Genomic DNA, 19,238 nt, shown 5'->3' on the forward strand with positions numbered 1-19,238 from the left:
CCACCTGCTGGCCCACAAAGGAATTTGTTTGGTACTGAACTAGATTTTACAAGTTTCATACGTTGCAGTTTTCCTGCAGTTCTCTTTCATTGACAAAACTCGAAGCACAAATCAATAAAACAGACCACGTACTGGCTGCCTATCTTTGTCTTCTTAAACTTGTCACGTTTGTACTTGGTGTGCTGCTGCTCCAAAGTTTGCACGGCCAAAACAATCTGTTTCAGGGTTTTGTAGGTCTCCTGGGGGTCATCGATGACAAAGCTGGAGTACTCCTCCTGTTCGGGCCCGTCGTACACGGACTTACTGCCACAGGCCTCTGCAGGGGGAAGACAGGCAGCGGAGTGAGAGGCAGAACAAAGAGGAGCAATGAAAATAAACATGGAAAATATGCGGGTGTACACGTGCACGCTCTCAAACACTCTCGTCTGACCTTGCATCTTGATCAGTTTGGTCATGTACGTGTTGAACAGGGAATAAATCCTCTCAGTCTCTCTGTCTCCATCCACGTCCAGCTGGATGTTTGCTGGGAGGCTACTGAAAACACATGCATGCAGGACAATGAGAGAGTGGAAAAGGAACAATAAGAACCTGATGCTGGACAGATTTTGAGATCTTTACCCAGTGCAGGGAGTACACCCAGGAGCTGTGTCTGCTGAGAACTTGCAGCAGAGCCAGTGGCCGTTGAGGTAGGCTGAAGGATGGTAGGTGCTTAAGCGTTTGCGGTTGCACTGGCTGACTTTGGTCAGGATGTCGATCCAGTCACGTGCCTCGACGCAGTTGTTGGCCTGGATGTAGAGTGCGCGCTCTGGTTGAATAACCTGGAACATCTGGAGGAGGGAAAATGGGACAGGACGTGAGGAAAGAAGCTAAATAGCTGTAGGGAGTGATTTGGGCCCAAATGTTGAAAGCTCTACATAGTTCGTGGGGGTTGCTGTGTGGGGTCCTTACATTTTTCATCTTGAAAGACTCCTCCTCGAGCCTCTCCACAGCCAGAATGTTCTCTATGGGAATGCTGCACAGAGCGCCCTCACCTGGAGATAAAAGGAAGTACATCAGACATGAGAAATAAAGTGTAAGAAGAAAAGGAAAGAAATGTGTAAATACATTTGTTAACTTAAAGTCTATTGCTGTAACTCAATCCCATACTTCTCAAAGCCTGATACTGTGGAAAAAACTGAGACGACTGCACCACCCCCAAAACTCTGTCATCTGTCACTCTACTGACTGAACAATTACAATACCTAACTTCCAGTTGTTTTTAAAACACTGGTATGCACCCTTTCACCCTTACGTAGTTAGTGTCACGCCTCTTCCGTCAAATGTCTCACTCCCACAGAAAAGTGTAGGTGATAGTTTGAAAACATCTGGTATATAATCCAAAATCTATAGTTTACTGTTTCTGCAGTTACTATACAAACATACATACAGTTTTATACGAACAGAAATGTCACAGCATGTTCACTGCCAGACTTAAAAAATAACACTGCCAATTAAACTTCATTAAATTTGCTTAAACTTAATCTTTCTTAAATAAATTTTACCATCTGTGAGCAGCTCCTGTCTGTCCTAACAGCGTCCATCAACATCACAAAGGAATGCAGAAATGTTATTCGTATGTTTTGGCCAGAGATTGTTTGGATGCAGCGCAGACACATTTTCTGCTCTGTAACTTAATCTCCACCACATGTGTCTGAACGCACGCTGTGTTCAGACTAAACGTACATTCAGCAGATTCTCACCCTCCTGCTGATTCTTACACAAGCGCCCACAATGACATAAACAGATGAGGAAACAACGCGACCGTAAGAAGATCCCGAGGAACCTTTGACCTCACCTTTGGTTTTGTGGTAAGTAAACTCATGGTTGGTGAGGCGAAACCATCTCTTCTTGAAGTTTTTCATTCCAAAGCGGTTTCTCCCTTGTGCTCTCTTTATCATAAATCTGAGGGGGAAAAACGGGCGAGAGAAATTCCACTTAAAACTTTGACAGATCAGCTCGTGTTTCACAGAAAACGTTTTTAATATATCACTCTACTTGTATTTGTCTGGCACAAGGCTGCAGTGCTAAAACAGTGCAGTGCAGAGTGTAAATGAACTACTTCACATAAATCTATCAGTAACCACCACTTCATTCTGGTTAAAGGAACCCTGTGCAGTCAGTAATCCACATTTATCATTCCATGTACATGCTCGTCTTGTTTTCTTCACTGCTGTACATGTAAAACCGTCAGTACAGCGATCATAGAGCTGACAGTCTATGAGTCAAAAGAAGATGGGTCAGCAGCAAAGGTAACAATGTTTGTGCATGTTTTACCCCATTACTTAGAGACCGTGCAATAGTCATTACTGACTTCTTTCCAAATCGTAACACAAGATTTTAGACTGATTTCCGTCACTGGTTCACATTAATTTTTTTGTCTCTTTCAAAATGCAGAGACTCAGAGCTAATCCAGCTAATCATGTAATGTCATATTTTCCCATCATGTGATCGTAGACGGGGAGGATTTTCTAAACATTCTTTGTTAACGAGTTAAAGGACTTGACCCGAGAAACACTCAGTTATTCAATAGAAAGATCAGCAATTGTTTTAATAATCTGACATCTGTTTTAGTCGTTTTTAAACAGCATATATCTGATTCCAGTTCCTCCAATATGAGGAAATTTTACTTTTTGTGGTTTCAAACACTGTAAACTGAATTTCTTTGGTTTTTGCACATATAAAATAAGAATTGTACAGAGTTAGATGGGCTTGTTTTAACTATTTTAAACATTTTATAGATGAAATGATTAATTGATTTATTGATAAAATGACCAACAGATGAATCAGTAATGAAAGTTATGAAAATAATAATAATAAAGGTTGTAGCCTTTCAATGAATTCAATTGAAACTTTTAGCAAGGATGATCATGTATTTTTTTTACTTTTCAAATTCTAAGTTTGATTTTGAACGCAGAGCTTCTTGGCTTGCAAAAGTCTGCTTGCTACCTCAAAGAAGTTTCCCATCTCTAAATTAATTTTCACACTGTAATAAAACAAATGGAACCAGTGGGCGCCTGTAACTCAAAATCAATCTAAAACATGATGGTATGCTTTGGAAAATGTTCCAGTATTTCTTGTTAATGGGCCAAAACATGTAAAACCACCGGTATGGTCCTTTCAGGGAGAGTAAACACCAGGATGTCTTTGTTTTAGAGTTTGAGGGCCGTAGGATACTTGGAATATGAAGCACCGGGGTAATAAACACCAAAGTTACTACTCTCCCACAGGAAAACTTGTACTCTTTACACACTACTGAGCCGTGCTGGTGCTGGTTTCACATTTGCCATAACGCCTGGAGCTGTGCTGGAAACTCTACTGTGTATGACAGTGATATGGTCACAGTCTGGAGGAAGGGGGATAAAGGGTCAGGATGCGGGCAGATATGAGATCCCAGAAATGTTTGTACAGTAACCAACCCCTGCATGTCTGGCATGGAACGAGAAGGGCTACCAGCACTAGTGACGCCTCTTAGGTAAGCAGGCTTAAAGGTAAACACTTTACTTTATACCATCACAGTCACTGTATGCATCCGTCTACTTCCAGGAGGATGCAGCAGATTCAAGTCCATCACAGTGTCAGACAGTGTAACAGTCTGCTTGATAGAGCACTTATGTAGAGGCCAGATATAAAGTAAAGTGCAGCATCTACAGCAGCGCATGATGTTGGTGGGAGAGAGAATGGCTGGCCTGGTTCGGAGGGGGTGGGGGGATTACAGTGCACACACAGGGGGTCACAAGGGCAAAAGCCTTTATATAGAGAAGCTCTTACCTGCCCTTCGTGCCTTTTGACCCCTTCCCATCAACCCTCTTTATAGTGAGTTTTACACTCCTACGCCCGGTAGCAGAAACAAAAGAGGGTGGGGATGTTGATGAGCGAGACGCTGGCACCACTACTGTCAACTGGAAACTGTCCTCCCCGTTTACAGCCTCATTAGAAATATCATCAAAACAACAGCCCATCTGTTGTTAGAAAGGGCTCAGTTTACAGTCTCTTAATGTAACTGTTCACTTGGAGCAGACCACGAGGGGTCAAACATGAAACGGTAAAGGTCCAGCTCCACTCCAGTGATAACTTAAAGTACTTGACTTTGACTATTTGGGAAATACACTTATTGTTTCGAGAGTTGAGAAGATTGATACCTGGCCAGGAGCCTGAATTATATCCAACCAGTGGAGATACCAGGAAGTTACTAGCGTCAGGCAAGCAATGAAATAGCATGGTGTTAAACAGAGAAAGACCGTTTTTAAACTTATTTTGTAATGAGCCACACATCCTGTGTTAATCAGCGATTAGTGATCTTCTACCAATGCAGACTAGTGGTTTCCTCCTGTTTCCAATTATCGGTGGCATGAAGAGTGTTATTGATCTTCTCATAACTCTGCAAGAAAGCAAATATTTCCCAAAATGTCGAACATTTTCTGCTAATTATTTGTTTATAATATGAGTCTGGACAGTTCAGATTCCATCGTCAACCCAACCGCCTTGTCTAAAACTAGAAACAAGTGCCAACACAACCTTAATAAAACATCGAAGCTGCTTAATTATCAGTAAAACGGACGCCACAGTAACATCCACAGTACAGAAGACAGTTTCACTACGATTACAAAATTTTCATTCTATAAATTCTCTACAGTAAATGAATCTAATACCACATGTGTAGGACTTCTTAACAGTGGAACTGAGAGGGCTTACATTTAGTTTTAGTTTTATTTTGTTTTTTCACATTCCCTGAATATCATTTGAACAATAACTTACCCCTCTTTGAGCATGATCGGTGTTTCAATGCTCTTCTGATCCCATTTGCCGGAGGTGGAGATCAGGTCCAGGAACTGTGGAGGAAGTAACAGATGTCATATAATAACATATTTCATTACACATTTATCAGAGTTTATCTTCATCAGATGTGCAAGACAAAAAAAAAGAATATTTGCTTGTGTGTACACAAGATGGCAGAGATTTAGTGTGTGTAATAAGAGGAGATGGCGAACACTCACATTCTTCACAGCGTCCGCATATTTCTGCTCATTGAAGTAGTCATAAAACGCAGCCATGTAAGACTCTTTGAAATTGGCCTTGAAAGGGAAAAAAAAGCATGAAGAAAAAAAGAGAGAAAGATCTGACTGAGTTCAACGTTTAAGACCTAAACACATATAAAGTCCAGTTTAGTCACAGGAAGGAAAATAAAAATATATACTTGAATAAGAGAAACTCACAGATTTAGACTTAGCGAGACTTCCCAGGGTCTGGATCGTCTTGGAGATGAGGGTGAGAGTTCGAGAGGTGGCGGGATCCTAGTGAGAGAAAAAAACATGAAATATAATAAAGCAGCTGTCCCATCTGACCACATCATAAAAGCACCATATTAAAAAAATGAAATTCAGTCTTTAGTCATATAAACCAAAGAATTACTGCTTGCAAAGTCAAGAATAAACTCTGAGCCTCAGCTTTTTTTAAACGCCGACCGGCACCAGGCAAAAATGGGAATAACTAACAACGAGGTGAGTTATAATCAAAAGCATTTTTAGCACAATATTTCCAGCAGCACTTGGTATGGTTATTAATAGTGTGTTTTAATAATCAGACTCACTGGATGGTGCGGCCGTAGATGAAACAAGTTTGGGGAAAGGATAGCCGGAGCGAAGAAACGCAGGAATATGAAACTGCTCACTGCTGTGTACCGAACATCCTGATCCACTGAAGGGAGAAAAATAACAAAAAAAGATTTATCTTTTCTCACACCCTACACTCAGACACTACATATGCAGTCTCGATAAAAAGGTTTGTTCAAAGACTGAGATGGTTATTCATATGAAACATTTAAATAAGTTTGGTACTTGAAGAAATGAGGTGAGGAGATGACGAAAAAATCCTTTTATCAGGATAAACTGTAGACTTGTTTTGCCCCCGTAGATATGTTATTTGAAACCATAAAGAATTGTTTATACTGCATAATATTTATTAGAATATATATATTATAAGAAGATGCACATTTCATAAACCATGTGGGATGAGCCAGGTGTTTGGCTTGATACAGATACAACAACAGACATCACAGCTTGTAACTCCTGTCACTGCAGCACCCTGTGGCTGCCAACAGGGGGCAGCACAGTATATAACACTGGCAGCACATACTCAACAGTCCACACATAACCATAATAACTGTGTAGGAGGCTTAATTGTTTTCAGGTTTGACACAAATGGCAGAGCACAAACAGTGTCCTTGGACATCTCGAACATCCTGTTCTTTATTGTTCATATCCTGTTCATTATTAGCAGCTTGCTTTCATTCTTCCATCTCCCGCAAGTCGTTCAGTAGGCGAGTTACCTTGGAAACGGGTGGCAGCGGACTCCCTCAAAGAGAAGAAGATGTCACACATGACAGTGGGACAGCGAATGCCGGAGGTGGTGATGACGTTGAAGATGCGGTCTACGTAATGACGAAGATTTTCCTGAGGAAAGGGGAGGCGGGGCAGATGTGTCAGATACCAACACAGCGACCAAACGCAAACAAACAAACACAAACACACACTCCTCTTCGTACCCTGTTCGTCTCCAGGTTCTCTGACTCTTTGAGCTTGACCGGGTCGATTTCACAGGGTTTGTGTTCCGTGCAGATCTGCAAAAAGATTTCATAACCGATTTAGCAGAAATATTCTTAGTGCTGCTACAGAGAAAGATGTGACATGAATGAAATGAAGAAATAAAAAGAAGACATGTGATTAAAGAAAAACAAACATGGAGGTACTGCAGTGTCGTACCTCATCTATGATGGGTTTGAGTGTGACTTGCAGATAGTGCATTCCCGCCAGCTTCATGGTCTCATCGATGCACTTGGAAGTCAGAGAGTTTCCCCGGAAAATGGTGTTAGGATCCCTACACAGAGTGAGCGTGAGTACAAATCAAAAGCTTAATGAACAACATGATTTCAGTTTAATAGATTACATTCCTGTGGCTGCACATACTTTTCAAATACAAATCAAAATGCTAAGCTAGTTGATGTCCGAACTGAACCCGATGACCTAATTTTCAAAGTCACTTTAATTAATAATCTGCTAGTGATTCAAGAATAGATGTGGGCCTCGTTCAGGAAAAAATTCATATGGGTCAACATGGAAAATTTCAACATCTTCTTCTGCTGTGGGAGATGAGTTTATGCAGCTGGACTCTGAGGCACAACATTAACTGAACTGTGACAAATATTGTGTCCTTTGAAGTAAAAAAGATGCGATGAGACACTCACTGTGTGCGGTTGACTTCAGCGTGAGCGATCGCGCTAATGAAAGGCACGATCTTGCCATAGTGAAGAAAAAGACGCACAAGGGGGATGGCCGCTTCCTGTTTCTCCCGGCACACCTCCCCCAGAATGTGAGCCGTGGACGCTGACACGGGCTGAACAAGGGAGGAGCAAACGTGTAGTGTAAAGCTGTTGACGGTATAAGATTCTGCAGATGGGAAACCGAAATAGGTCCAAGCAGTTTATGTACACTTACCTCGACGTTAGCGGAGTGCAGCAGTAGATCTCTGAGGGGAGTGTAATGTTCGGACGGGAAAACGTGGTCCTCAGTGTAAACGATGTTCAGACGCAGAGAGCCGAGCTCTTCCACCTTCACTGACTTCCCTCCGTTCTCCCTGGGCTGGAGAAAGTACCTGATGAAGAAAAAGGCAGACAAGAGCTTAGATCGGACCAATGGGATCATCTCGATGATTGGATTTTGATGGAAATTGAAGGGGTGATGTGTGACAACCGTCTCCACATTTTCAGAATGAGACTGATAAACACTGATAACACTGCTAAAGCATTTGTCTCAAGCTGCACTAATCAATAGTTTTATATCAACAATAACACAAAAATTTAAATGATGTGAAAGGTGTTGCTGGCAATGACGAAAAATATCACCCAACTCTGCAGTATCCCACAACAGTGCAGTGCTTTTCAGCCTCTTTTAGGTTATTATTTTGGTTTTACAGCCACAGCTTTGTTTTCAGCAGCTGTTTTCAGTGAAAACGCTCTAAAAACCCAACACCAGACACAATTAGGGCCCAGCAACTAACTTAGTGGAGCATTAGCAGCTAAAGCAGCAGATAGTTCCCTTGTTAGTTGTTGGCGGAGACTAAAACCAGAGCTGAAAACAGAGAGAGTTATGGACTCACATACTCAGATGGCCAGAAATACAACACCAAATGAACTACATGGTGTGTAAATAAGCAACTTTTTAACTTATCAGTGATCAGATGTCAATGATGTGTTTACAGCTTGTTGCTGTGCCCAAAAGAACACTCAATGAAGGCTTGACTGTGTCATTACAATCTAAAAAATGGTCTTTCTGGATGTGTTCTCATTCAATGTAAGGGAATGATTATTATCCTGTGAAATGGACTGTACTGACTGCCCAATTCTTATTCTCTTTGTTCACATTTCAAAAGCAGTGCTGCCATCATTCATGGAGGCAAAGTGTTGAGTTTTCCAAAGGAAACATGTAGTCGGAGGCAAAATACAAAACCAGGCTCTGTTGGTCAGCAATGCTGGAAAATCACATTCATGCTCAGCGAAATCTACCCTGGTTAAATAAAACAATCTTTAAAGAAGGTCTGTTGTCAATGTTGATACTTGTTGCTATGGCTCTGCTGTTGCTAAGGCAACACATACTCAGAATGTCAATGATAATGAAATCAAACCCACCCAGCCCCAGCAGGGGTACAGCGGAGTACTTGTTCATTGGAAAAACCATAAAACGAACCCGAGATGATTGACGGGCCACGAGGCGACTGTGTGAAAAGAGATGATGTGATGTGTGAGTCATGTTCCTCTCACCATGCGTCGTGAACCCCAGCCTGACCCAGGACCCGGAGAGGAACACGTACGCCGCCCAGGAACTCGTCCCCGAACTTCAGGTTGCTGGCGTTCCACAGATCCACCCTGGACACAAACCGCAGAACACAGTTCAACCATGGGAGGAGCTTTAACGACACCACGTTCAGCACTGACTCTGACACACTGTCCTTTAAGACAGATCCTAACTCACCTCAGTGCCAGCTTGTCAACATCCTCTTCTTCAACATCAAACTGTCGCTTTGTGTAACTCAATGGCCGTGTCACCTGGACATGGACACAGAGTAAACATTTAGCATAAACCATGTAAAAGTCAGCATTTCCTCCTGACATGCTGCAGGCAGTGGTGCAGTGCTCTCTCAAAAATGGTCCAGCAGTATTTGTCCATTATCCTGCTGCTTGACTTCAGGGAGTGAGGATCATTATGAAATCAACGAGGACACTGAAGAGATGCAGACCTTTCAATAAATACTGACACAGACGAGTTAAATAACTATATTTATGCCATTTATTCCATACTCCATCCACTCAAGAAAATGGGACAAGTATGTCATAAATTCAGCTCACAGAAAACTAGTTTTATTTTGTGACTTCTCTAATGAACTTTTATCACATTATGCTGTTTTCTAAACATTCTAGACGAGTTACTTGCTTTGAACAGTTTAAAAACCGTAAAACATTGAATTATTTTAAATTGATTTTGTGAAGCGGGAAATGGGCCATGGCCGGATTACACTGGATCTTGCCAAATCCCAATCCATTTTAACCCCTGCCGAATGCTGACTGAGGTGCTGATAAGCACTACACCACTCGCTGCACGGGCATCTACATCCTGAAAAATAGGCTAGAGGAAGCTGATATACAACAATGAGAGTAGAAGTGAAACTATTTGTTGATTACAGCTTCTCAAATGTGTTTTTTTTTTGTCATCTATGATGGTAAATTTAACATCTTTGTTGAATAAAACAAACAAAAATTTTGTTAGCATCTTAGCATCTAGGAAATTATAATGGACACATTTTCAACATTTCTAGACAATAACTGGCAGATTAATGAATAACTAAATCATAATTAGACTGCAAAGCACATGATAGCATTTAGCAGTGTGGGAAAACCTGATTTTCTTCAGGCATTTGCACATTATTTTGTTGAAATTAGTAAAAATGTAAAAATGAGCCCTATCCAAAGTAAACCTCTACATTCACTATCTTACAGATCTTGAGGAACAGGAATTATCAGAGATCAGAATGTGGCAGGATCTGTGCGAGTCTGGAGCAATGAGAAATTTGAAACAATAAAAAAAAAAAAAAAAAAAACAACCACATGACAAGAAAGTGATTGATAGGCCTGTGTTTTGTGTGTGGACATGGCCCTCTGTGTGTGACTCAGAGGGGGGGGACAGGGGGGGCTGCAGGCAGAAATCACCACAGGGTATGCAGGGTCTCGCTCATGTGGTCGGGAATAAATGAGACGGTTTTGTCGGATAGAAATCAATGGGCCAGATTGTTTGGTGGTTTGTCCGAATCAATCATACTCTTGTCCTGCTGTCTTCTAGTGCTGCAGCGGGAAGGCCAAGGAGGGAGGGGCGACACAAAAATGTCAGAGCGGTGCTGCTGGTGATCGAGGGTTAACGAGGGCAGAGTGAAAGGGAGTTTGTGTGTGAAAAATATCTATTAATATAAACTCATGAATATAACTGATTGTAAATGTTTTTAAAGAGGCATGCATGGAAAAAATACTGCTAATGTTTGTGCTTCCAGTTGTCTGATTTGTTAATTTTACTAATATCACATGGACAGTTATAGTAGTAACGGTATGAAAAGGAGTTTGTCTGTTTGTGTGTCTAAAAATATTAACTAATGAAATAAATATTAACTTTAACATGTCAAGAATCAGACAAATTACATATACAGCAACAAATACAAGTAGCGTTCCCGGTTGTTTTTCTCTGAAACCAAAAGTTATAGGTGCGGTACAAATACCTCCATAAGCTTTTAGACTAAAAATATGAATCTAAAAATGAAATAAAAACCCCAAAATATGCCAACTAGTTTAGCTGAGAGATATTTTTACCTTGTTTTTGAATTAGGTAGGCTAGCTAATGTTATTATTAAGTATTAACAAGAATTACTGTCTACAAGAAAATGGTATAGGACAGACCCGCCATCACTGGAAGACTGGATCAGAGTTATGGGCGAAATCCACATTATGGAACAACTGACGTATAAAGTAAGGATTCAAGAGGATCAATATCACCGGAAGTGGGAGAAATGGACTGAATATGTAAAAATGACAGGACAAGGACCATCACATTGACATTTAAAAAAAAAGAAGGATCAAAACTGTAGAAGTATGGTAATCCAACATGTTCTATGTTCTACTTTATGTTCTTAATGTTTATGCATTGGTAAAGAAAAACAATAAAAAGAAAGTGTCAAAAAAAAACAAGAATTACTGTCATGTTTTTGTAACTCAACACAGTTGTGACTACTGATGCGATAAAGGCAATGGAAACCAACATTTTAAAATGTAGGAACCTGAAACAAATTCAGGTTTCAGCTGGTTAGTTGCTCAACATTTCAGAGCTTTAGTGCTGCTAACTGGGTTTGTGACTGGTAACTGTATAACTTGTGTACTGCAGCCTATGATAAATAATAGACCGGAGGAGGTGAAGAAAATGTAGTAACTGGAAAACCACAAACCACAATTGCAGACAGAACCTTATAAAAAGAATATGATGTGATTAAATTCAGAAGAAACCGTCTCTTTGCAAACATTTTTTTGGTTATAGTAGTCACTTTGGTACTGGGTTTGTTCTGTGGTTGTTACACAAGTGTTTCCACTTATTCTGGTTAATTAGACCTCTGCTCAGGTCGGACTGTGCTGGTACTGAGCACAACAGGCATTTTGACTTGACTTATACAGGTGGACTTAATAATAGTAACGATGGCTCAGTTCTATTAACCGTCCCAGTGACAGTGAACCAACATGCACCATAGCTCCACTGGAATGCAGCTGTCAATAATACAACTGTGAGTTCCCGGCTTTGATGCGTCAAAATGTGTGCAACTAGCCCATTGGCTGTCATACCAGGAAACACTCACTTATAATAGTGGTTGCCAAGCTTGCAATCACAGGACTCAGCTTTTGGTTGCCAAAACTGAAAGTATGGTTGCCATTTTTAGTCGCCGTGATTACAGTAACAAAATATTGACGTGAAAAGTGGTTGCCACTGTTGACAACAAAAAGCCAAGAATTGGTTGCCAATTTATAAAAATGGTCCCGAGGAGCATACTATCAAGCGTTGATATAAATGTTTATGGTTTTGAAAATGAGAGAATATCAACAATTACATATGGTTGTATTGTTCAGTTGTGTGTCCACATACTTTTTCCTTTGACTGATACCCAACATGAAAACACATCTTTACCAAGACAAGTTAATGTTTAATGTTAAACTAATCACACAAACCGTACCTCGAAATAGAAAACCTCTTCAAACTGTGGGTTGTTGGTTTTCCGCTTCACCTTGGTCTTCTTGGCTTCCGACCTGAGAGAGGCAGAAAGGCAGAGATAAAACCACATGATTATTCACAGTTAACGCTGAAAACCAAAAATGTTATGTGCATGGTGACTTGTGAAATCAGTCCAATTGCGTGGGAGATCTGACCTTGAAGGTCCTAGTAAAGAGACAGCAGCGTAGGGATCACATTGGCCGTTGACGATCGGAAGTCCTTGGCACTCCAACACTCTGTAGAAACACACACAAACCATTGATGGATAAGTACACTACTATACAAGCATAGTCACCTGTAACACGTTAATATGATGCGAAGGTTAATACGCAATTAGCACTGTATGATCTCATCCAATGCTAGTACTAAAAGCTAATGGTTTTTAAAACAATACTTAATACAGACAAAGCTATAGATACAAGATGCTTTACAGTATCGTTTTTATGCTATGCTAAGGAATGAATGGAAGCACAAAAATGATCTTCGAATGCCAAGTGTCAAGCGTCATACAAAAGAATCTCCCTGAGGACTCTTAAAGCTCTATTAACCTCTATATTATGACTTAATCAAGTGACTAATGTGAAAGGGTCACATTACTGCCAAGACCAGTGAGAGTTGACATCCAATCCTACACCTCTACAAAGCTTTTAGCTTCATAGGCCGACACACTGCTCTCATCAGCCCTCCTATACAGTAAAAAACAATAGGAATCTATTTCCACTCAACAAGTTGAGTCTATGCTACCTATCCAGCATGAAAAAACAGGTATGAAATTTGAGCATCGAGCAGCTTAAGACAGCAATTCCTCTCTGGCACTGGCGGAGACCAAAGAGCTAATAGTGAACTTAGTTTGTCCAAAAACCCAAACCTCTGTGGGATGATTATTGAGTTTGTTTCAATGGTTTTCTGCCACATAGTAGTAAAAATAGCTTAATGTAGCTTTAAATTCACCTTAAAATTACTAGTTTGAATCGATACATGAACATACTCTTGGTTTGCTGTAATTCTTGGTGTAGTGAATAATCCACCCCTCATTGACTGATATAGTCCATCTGAAAATAGGTGAGTAAATTCTGAGGCTCATTTTAAAGAGGTGGACAAGGTTCCTTGGGTTTATCCTCCACTCCCCCCTGGTTTAATGATCTGTAAAAATATGAATGACTGAAAGAGGAAACATATCAAGCCTTCCAGTCAACTACCCCCCCCACCCCTTTCCACAGACACAAAACATCTGGTCCATTCATCCTGAAACTCACGCCTACGCTCGGAGTCCTCGCTGGTAAAATTTGGACCATGTTAAGAGCACTTTGAGAGTTTTCTCAGCATGTGAAAAAAATGGCCCCATGGTGTCAATGTTAGGCGTGTCTGTATGTATAAAGAGTAGAAACAGAGAGCGGGGCACATGAAAAGAGACGGAGGGAAGCAAGTCCATTTGAGCTGTTGGCCACAGAGTTATGCCAACTTTAAATCCTGAGTGATGCAGCAACTACATACACAGCAAATCCAGAAGAGACCATATCGTGAGGAACATGGACAGAGAGTCTGTCTGTCTGTCTGTCTGTCTGTCTATCTATCTAATGACATCATGCTGTAAGGGGATTAGCATCCAAACAGGACAGGACACCCGGCAGGACGAATCACTTCCTGTGTGTCATGGTGATGCACCACTACTCACACCGCATGATGAATTACACAGCAGATCGCAGCACTGCCCACAGCTGAACTGACACACACGCAAATGCAACAGGCTTGCACCATCCTGCTGACACACACACACACACACACACACACACACACACACACATACACTCGGGTTCCTGGGCTGGGTTAAGCATCACTAATGCCAGAGCGCTTCCTGTCCAATAAGCTTGTTTATATAACCTCTGCTTACCCTACTATCCACCTACCCCCAACGCCAACACCCCCACACACCCACCCACTCTCTCTCTCTCTGTCTCTCTCATCACTGCTGTGAGCTCTGACATGCCAGACGGTGGTAAAGCAGACTTATTTGTTTTAGTCCACATTACTCATATTAGGTTAATGTCCTTCTTTTCTGCACCCACGTATCCTGTCAAAAACAATTTCACTCGAATGAGAGGGAAACGAATGACATCATCGTGCCAACAACAAACACACGCAAAGAAGGGGATGTGATTACGTCAGTCAGTGTCATTGACGGGGGAAGCTTTCCAAGTATATAAAACATTAGAATAAACAGGGTCATGAGACTGTTATTGATGGGTATTGTGTTATAACATGCTTCCTGTCTCATTCATCATATTGCCCAATCAGCTACGTTTCTGTCGGAATTTTCCAGTGGTGGAAGAAATGGCATTTTAAACTTAAACCTAAGACCTAAAGTTTGTGTAAAGGCAATTCTGAATACATTAAATATGTTGGAAAATAGTTGCTGAAAACATGTGAAAAGACGTTGAACGATATATTACTGAAATGTGGAGTTAGAGGTTTTTCACCACTTTTCAGTCCAGGATTTTGTGGGCGGTTCTAAAGGGTGGCTTGATGACACACTGAGGCCGCCCTGAGCATACCCCTGCACCCCTAGCAGAAAGATAGAGATTAATTCATCTTGCTCAGTGTTTCAAAAGATAATACACCTGAATGTCTGACAGCGCTATTGGCTTTGACCTAGAAGAAGAAGAATGTGTGGTCTGGTTGTGCTGCATTGACTTTGCTACTTATTTTACTGTCCACTGAGTACAACAGTGTTATAGAAGTGCTATGCTAAGTCAGTGTAGTACTATTTAAAGTAAAAATGATTACTTATGTACCTACTTAAGTACAGAGGTATTGGTAGAGCAATTTATTTTAAGTATTCTACACAAAGATTGACTGCAGAAAAGGTCTTATAATTGTATATAACATTATTTGGTTATTATTACTGATTTATTAATATGTAAGCAGTATTTCACAACCCTGCTAATTTAAACTTTACATACTCTTTGGTGTATAGGAGTAAAAAATGCAGCATCAAATAGAAATAAGTGGTTTCATTTCCGTACATGTGTTCTTCCTGTTGGTTATTGTGGTCTGTAAAGCTTAATGGACACAGCTCTCTCTCTCTCTCTCTCTCTCTCTCTCTCTCCCTCATACACATGTCTTCCTAGAGAAATCTGACTAGATGACCTCCTGCTTTAAGCTTCTTACCCACAATGTGCACTGGGAACAGAGCCACACTGGCTCAACATCAGACTTTACTGCTGCATGTTACAAAGAGGAAGAACTGGACAGCAGCGCCCACGTGTACACAGAATAATCCACCCATAAGCATAATATTGATCCCCTGTAAACCCTGAAGTTCACACGATAAATGTGTGTGTACAATGGCATTTTACACACACAGCAACACAAACAGTAACAATGTAGTGAGGGCAGATTCCTCATCCACAATGTATTGATTCACACATTCAAAGGCAGATTTATTCTCAGAAAACTCTCCAACCTTCAACCATGTCGCTGCCTCTTAGAGGCTGTTGCTGGGCAACAAGCCATGTACCTTAAAACTAGTATGATGTGCTGTATTGTGTAAATTTATCCAGCATAGCGGCCTCAAGAACGACAACAAAGTTATGAAAAAAAAGAGTTACCGTGACATTTGAACTACTTCCCGTTAACAATCCCACATTTCATGCAAAAATTACAGTTTCATGACTGCTGTCTTTGATGACACAAAATGATGATGTAATGGTACTCCCCTACTTTGTAGGAACCTTTGACACACACCAGTAATCGGAGCTAACATCAGGATGATAACTGGCTCTGAATGACAATGTTGATATGCTGACGTTTACATGTTAGCATTATAACATTTGCTAATTAACATGAAATATAAAATGCAGGCGTGAACGACGTGAAAATTTGACCTGATGGTGGTGCTAGAGGAAAAGTAAGAAGGTCACCAAAATGATCAGGGTTTATCTTTTGGGGATGACGATGTCTGTACAAAAAATTACAGCAATCTATTCAGTTTTTGAGATATTTCAGTTTGGACCGAACATGTGTGGTTAGACATCTTGAGAAATACAGCAGCTGATGAGATGTGCTGACATCATAAAGTTAGGAAATCCTTGTTTCCAGAAAGATTTTATGGTATTTCTATAGGATAGAAATGTGTAACAGGAAATTCATGTTTGATGAAACACCACCGGTCATATAAAAACATGCATGTGTAGAAGTGTGTATGAATAACACAATGCATGAGGCTGTGCAGTCTCACCGTGTGGCTAGTTTATGGTTGATGACTCCACTGTCTGTGATGACTTCACTCAGACGCAGCTCCAGGTGCACTTTTCCCTGCAGAACACACAAACACACACGTTTTATGAACATACTATTGAATTTAAATGTTCAAGCGTGAAATTAAGCGTCTAGATAACACCGAGGTTCACTAGACAGTCTGGTGCCCAGTGACGGGAAGGTTGGTCACTGCCAGTGAAACCCATTTTCTTAGTTAAGCTGGGGTATGATCATGAATCATCAAATATGTCTGTTAAACATCTACAGACAAACAGTTGCAATGTTACAAATACTACGAACCATCTGTAGGCGGACTTTCCAAACAGAGGGCTACCCAAATGTCTGCTGTATCTGCCAACAATGTGCCACCTAATCCAATCTAAAAATGGCAGCTTCGTAAACCTGTTTTAGTCTTGGTGACAGTCCAGCTCTTCCAATGAATAATCCAATGGTTTCATGCACGGGTCATAACTCATAAAAACATGTCATGCTTCAAACATATTATCACTGAACGTGGAGATACATGGTTTTCATGAGAGAACAAGTGCCAGTTTATGAACTCTCAAAGTACTACACATAGATTTTATGCACTGTCTACACTGTATGAGGCTGGAAATTGTTGCTTATCAGAAAAAAAACATGATTGATAGGCAGTAAATATGTGCTAAAAACACTAACTCTTCTTTCACCAAACATAAAACACAAACAAGAAAACGGTGGCATTCCTGCACCAACACAGACACCATATGAAAATAGCTTCAAGCCCGAACGTCATGCCGAAGTTATTTTCCCTCTGAAGTGATTGGATTAATGACATAATGACAGTGTAGTGCTGCAGCTGTCTAGAAAAGCTCCATTAATTAACAGCATCAGTATGCAAACTCACAGGCGTTTTCTCTTTCTGGCCGATTCAAGCAGAGGGAACAAACACACGCACTTACACATGTGCGCACAGGCCAAACAATGTGTCCTCTATTGAAAAGAGAAAAGAGACACTCTATCTTCCTACTTCATTTGATCCATCTCCCTCGCTTTCTCTCTTTTCTCTCATTCTCTCACACATCCTTCCTCTCCCCGGCTCCTCGGATGAATGTGTCTCTGTTTAAGATCCCTGCTCCAGGGCTACACACACCCATCTGTCTGCAGATGTTACTGTTCACTGTGTATCTGACTGTCTGTGTGTGTGTGTGTGTGTGTGTGTGTGTGTGTGTGTGTGTAGTACTATGGGCTGAGTGTGTGCGTTCCTGTCTGTGCGTGTGTGTGTGTGTGTGTGTAACCAATGCGTGTGGGTGATTGAGACTGCTGAATAGTGAATAGTAGAAAATGTTCACATGTATTAAATAAGCATGCATTGCAACATCTCTAAAAACTGATTACTAGACAATTTGAGAAATCACAGATGAATTCCATGGCAGCAGAAATGTAACAAAAATCTACTTTTCTTTGTCTTTGGGGTATTTTTCCAAACTTAGGTCTAATATTTGTGTGTGTGTGTCTGTGTGTGCACAATAACATTTAGTTTTTAGCTTGTTTCTAACTTGTTGGAAATACCTGGGAGGTGACGGAAGGTGCTAGCTGCATGGGAGATAAAATTAAATTTAGTTTTAATGTTTCCATGAATTGTGAAATTTCATCAATTTCATCAACACACTCCAACATGTGTTCCTGATGTTTGGACTAGTATTTGGTGTATCTCCCCATCAGGCTTACAAAGAAGTGGCGACATGTGTGCATTTAAGAAAAACGCTGTTTATACATACACAGACATGCAAGAAGTAAATAGACACCTTCATTCAAATTCAAATTAAAGGTGTCTATTTACTTCTTGCATGTCTGTGTATGTATAAACAGCGTTTTAAAGTCAAAAAGTAGAATTAACAAGAAAAACTAAATAACATTTGAGATTAAAAGTGAAAATTTCAGTCACGGCTGGCTCTGAATATTCCCAAAAACAAGAATTCTTTGCTTTGATCTGCTTTTACCTCCAGACCTGTGAACATACAGCAGCTACGACAAGTGAGAATATGTTAAATACAGTGATTTGGATAAAAGCTCTGTTGGCCAGCTGATGATGGAGGTGAACTAACGGGATCAACAGTGTACATGGAGAGCCGGGTGACTTTGACCCTGCAGGCTCGGATGTTTCAGGTGCACACACACTGTGTTTGTTTGGGTTCTGCCCTGCTTCAGACATTAACATGCAGACACACCATCACCCATACCGCATGCAAGTGAAGTGTGTAAGGCCGGGTGTTGATTGAAATGTTTTGAGATGAGTGCATAAATAAGTCCTGATACCAAAACAAGAATTTTTGATACCTTTATCTAAGGCGTGTAAACATATTTTCCCCAAATTATTTTTTTCACTGAAGCCAAACAAATGTTAAAGTGACTTTATGTAACTTTTGCCCCCTTTAGCTAATAATAAAACTAAAACTGTAGACTATGTAGCCGAGTCTTAAAGTCAGTGAACTGACTCAGTAACGTTGCTATCCATTATACTGGCTAGATTTAAGGAGGATGTGATACGGGCTGTTGGTCATGGTCAGATGACTGGAGGAGGTGCAGAAACTAAGACACTAAGGCTGATGCTGCGGG

The 19,238-nt window shown here is 40.7% G+C and overlaps 1 protein-coding gene across 3 annotated transcripts in view; it reads right to left on the reverse strand.

Moving 5' to 3' along the window:
* Positions 1–19,238, reverse strand: part of rasa3 (RAS p21 protein activator 3) — a 47,690-nt gene that overhangs the window by 3,804 nt on the left and 24,648 nt on the right. For 2 of the 3 annotated variants that reach the window (XM_010735364.3, XM_027281774.1), the window contains 19 exons: positions 16,621–16,697; positions 12,539–12,619; positions 12,346–12,418; positions 9,063–9,136; positions 8,852–8,956; positions 7,530–7,686; positions 7,280–7,428; positions 6,798–6,912; positions 6,581–6,655; positions 6,365–6,488; positions 5,627–5,733; positions 5,253–5,330; positions 5,034–5,111; positions 4,795–4,868; positions 1,835–1,941; positions 949–1,031; positions 619–827; positions 431–534; positions 133–316 (listed from right to left, as the gene is read on the reverse strand). In XM_010735364.3, coding sequence (XP_010733666.1) covers positions 133–316; positions 431–534; positions 619–827; positions 949–1,031; positions 1,835–1,941; positions 4,795–4,868; positions 5,034–5,111; positions 5,253–5,330; positions 5,627–5,733; positions 6,365–6,488; positions 6,581–6,655; positions 6,798–6,912; positions 7,280–7,428; positions 7,530–7,686; positions 8,852–8,956; positions 9,063–9,136; positions 12,346–12,418; positions 12,539–12,619; positions 16,621–16,697 — 2,054 coding nt within the window. The remainder of the gene's footprint in view (positions 1–132; positions 317–430; positions 535–618; positions 828–948; positions 1,032–1,834; positions 1,942–4,794; positions 4,869–5,033; positions 5,112–5,252; positions 5,331–5,626; positions 5,734–6,364; positions 6,489–6,580; positions 6,656–6,797; positions 6,913–7,279; positions 7,429–7,529; positions 7,687–8,851; positions 8,957–9,062; positions 9,137–12,345; positions 12,419–12,538; positions 12,620–16,620; positions 16,698–19,238) is intronic. The other variant, XM_010735372.3, reaches the window with a different exon arrangement.

The sequence above is a fragment of the Larimichthys crocea genome, chromosome VIII (assembly GCF_000972845.2).
Source record: "Larimichthys crocea isolate SSNF chromosome VIII, L_crocea_2.0, whole genome shotgun sequence".
NCBI lineage: Eukaryota > Metazoa > Chordata > Actinopteri > Sciaenidae > Larimichthys > Larimichthys crocea.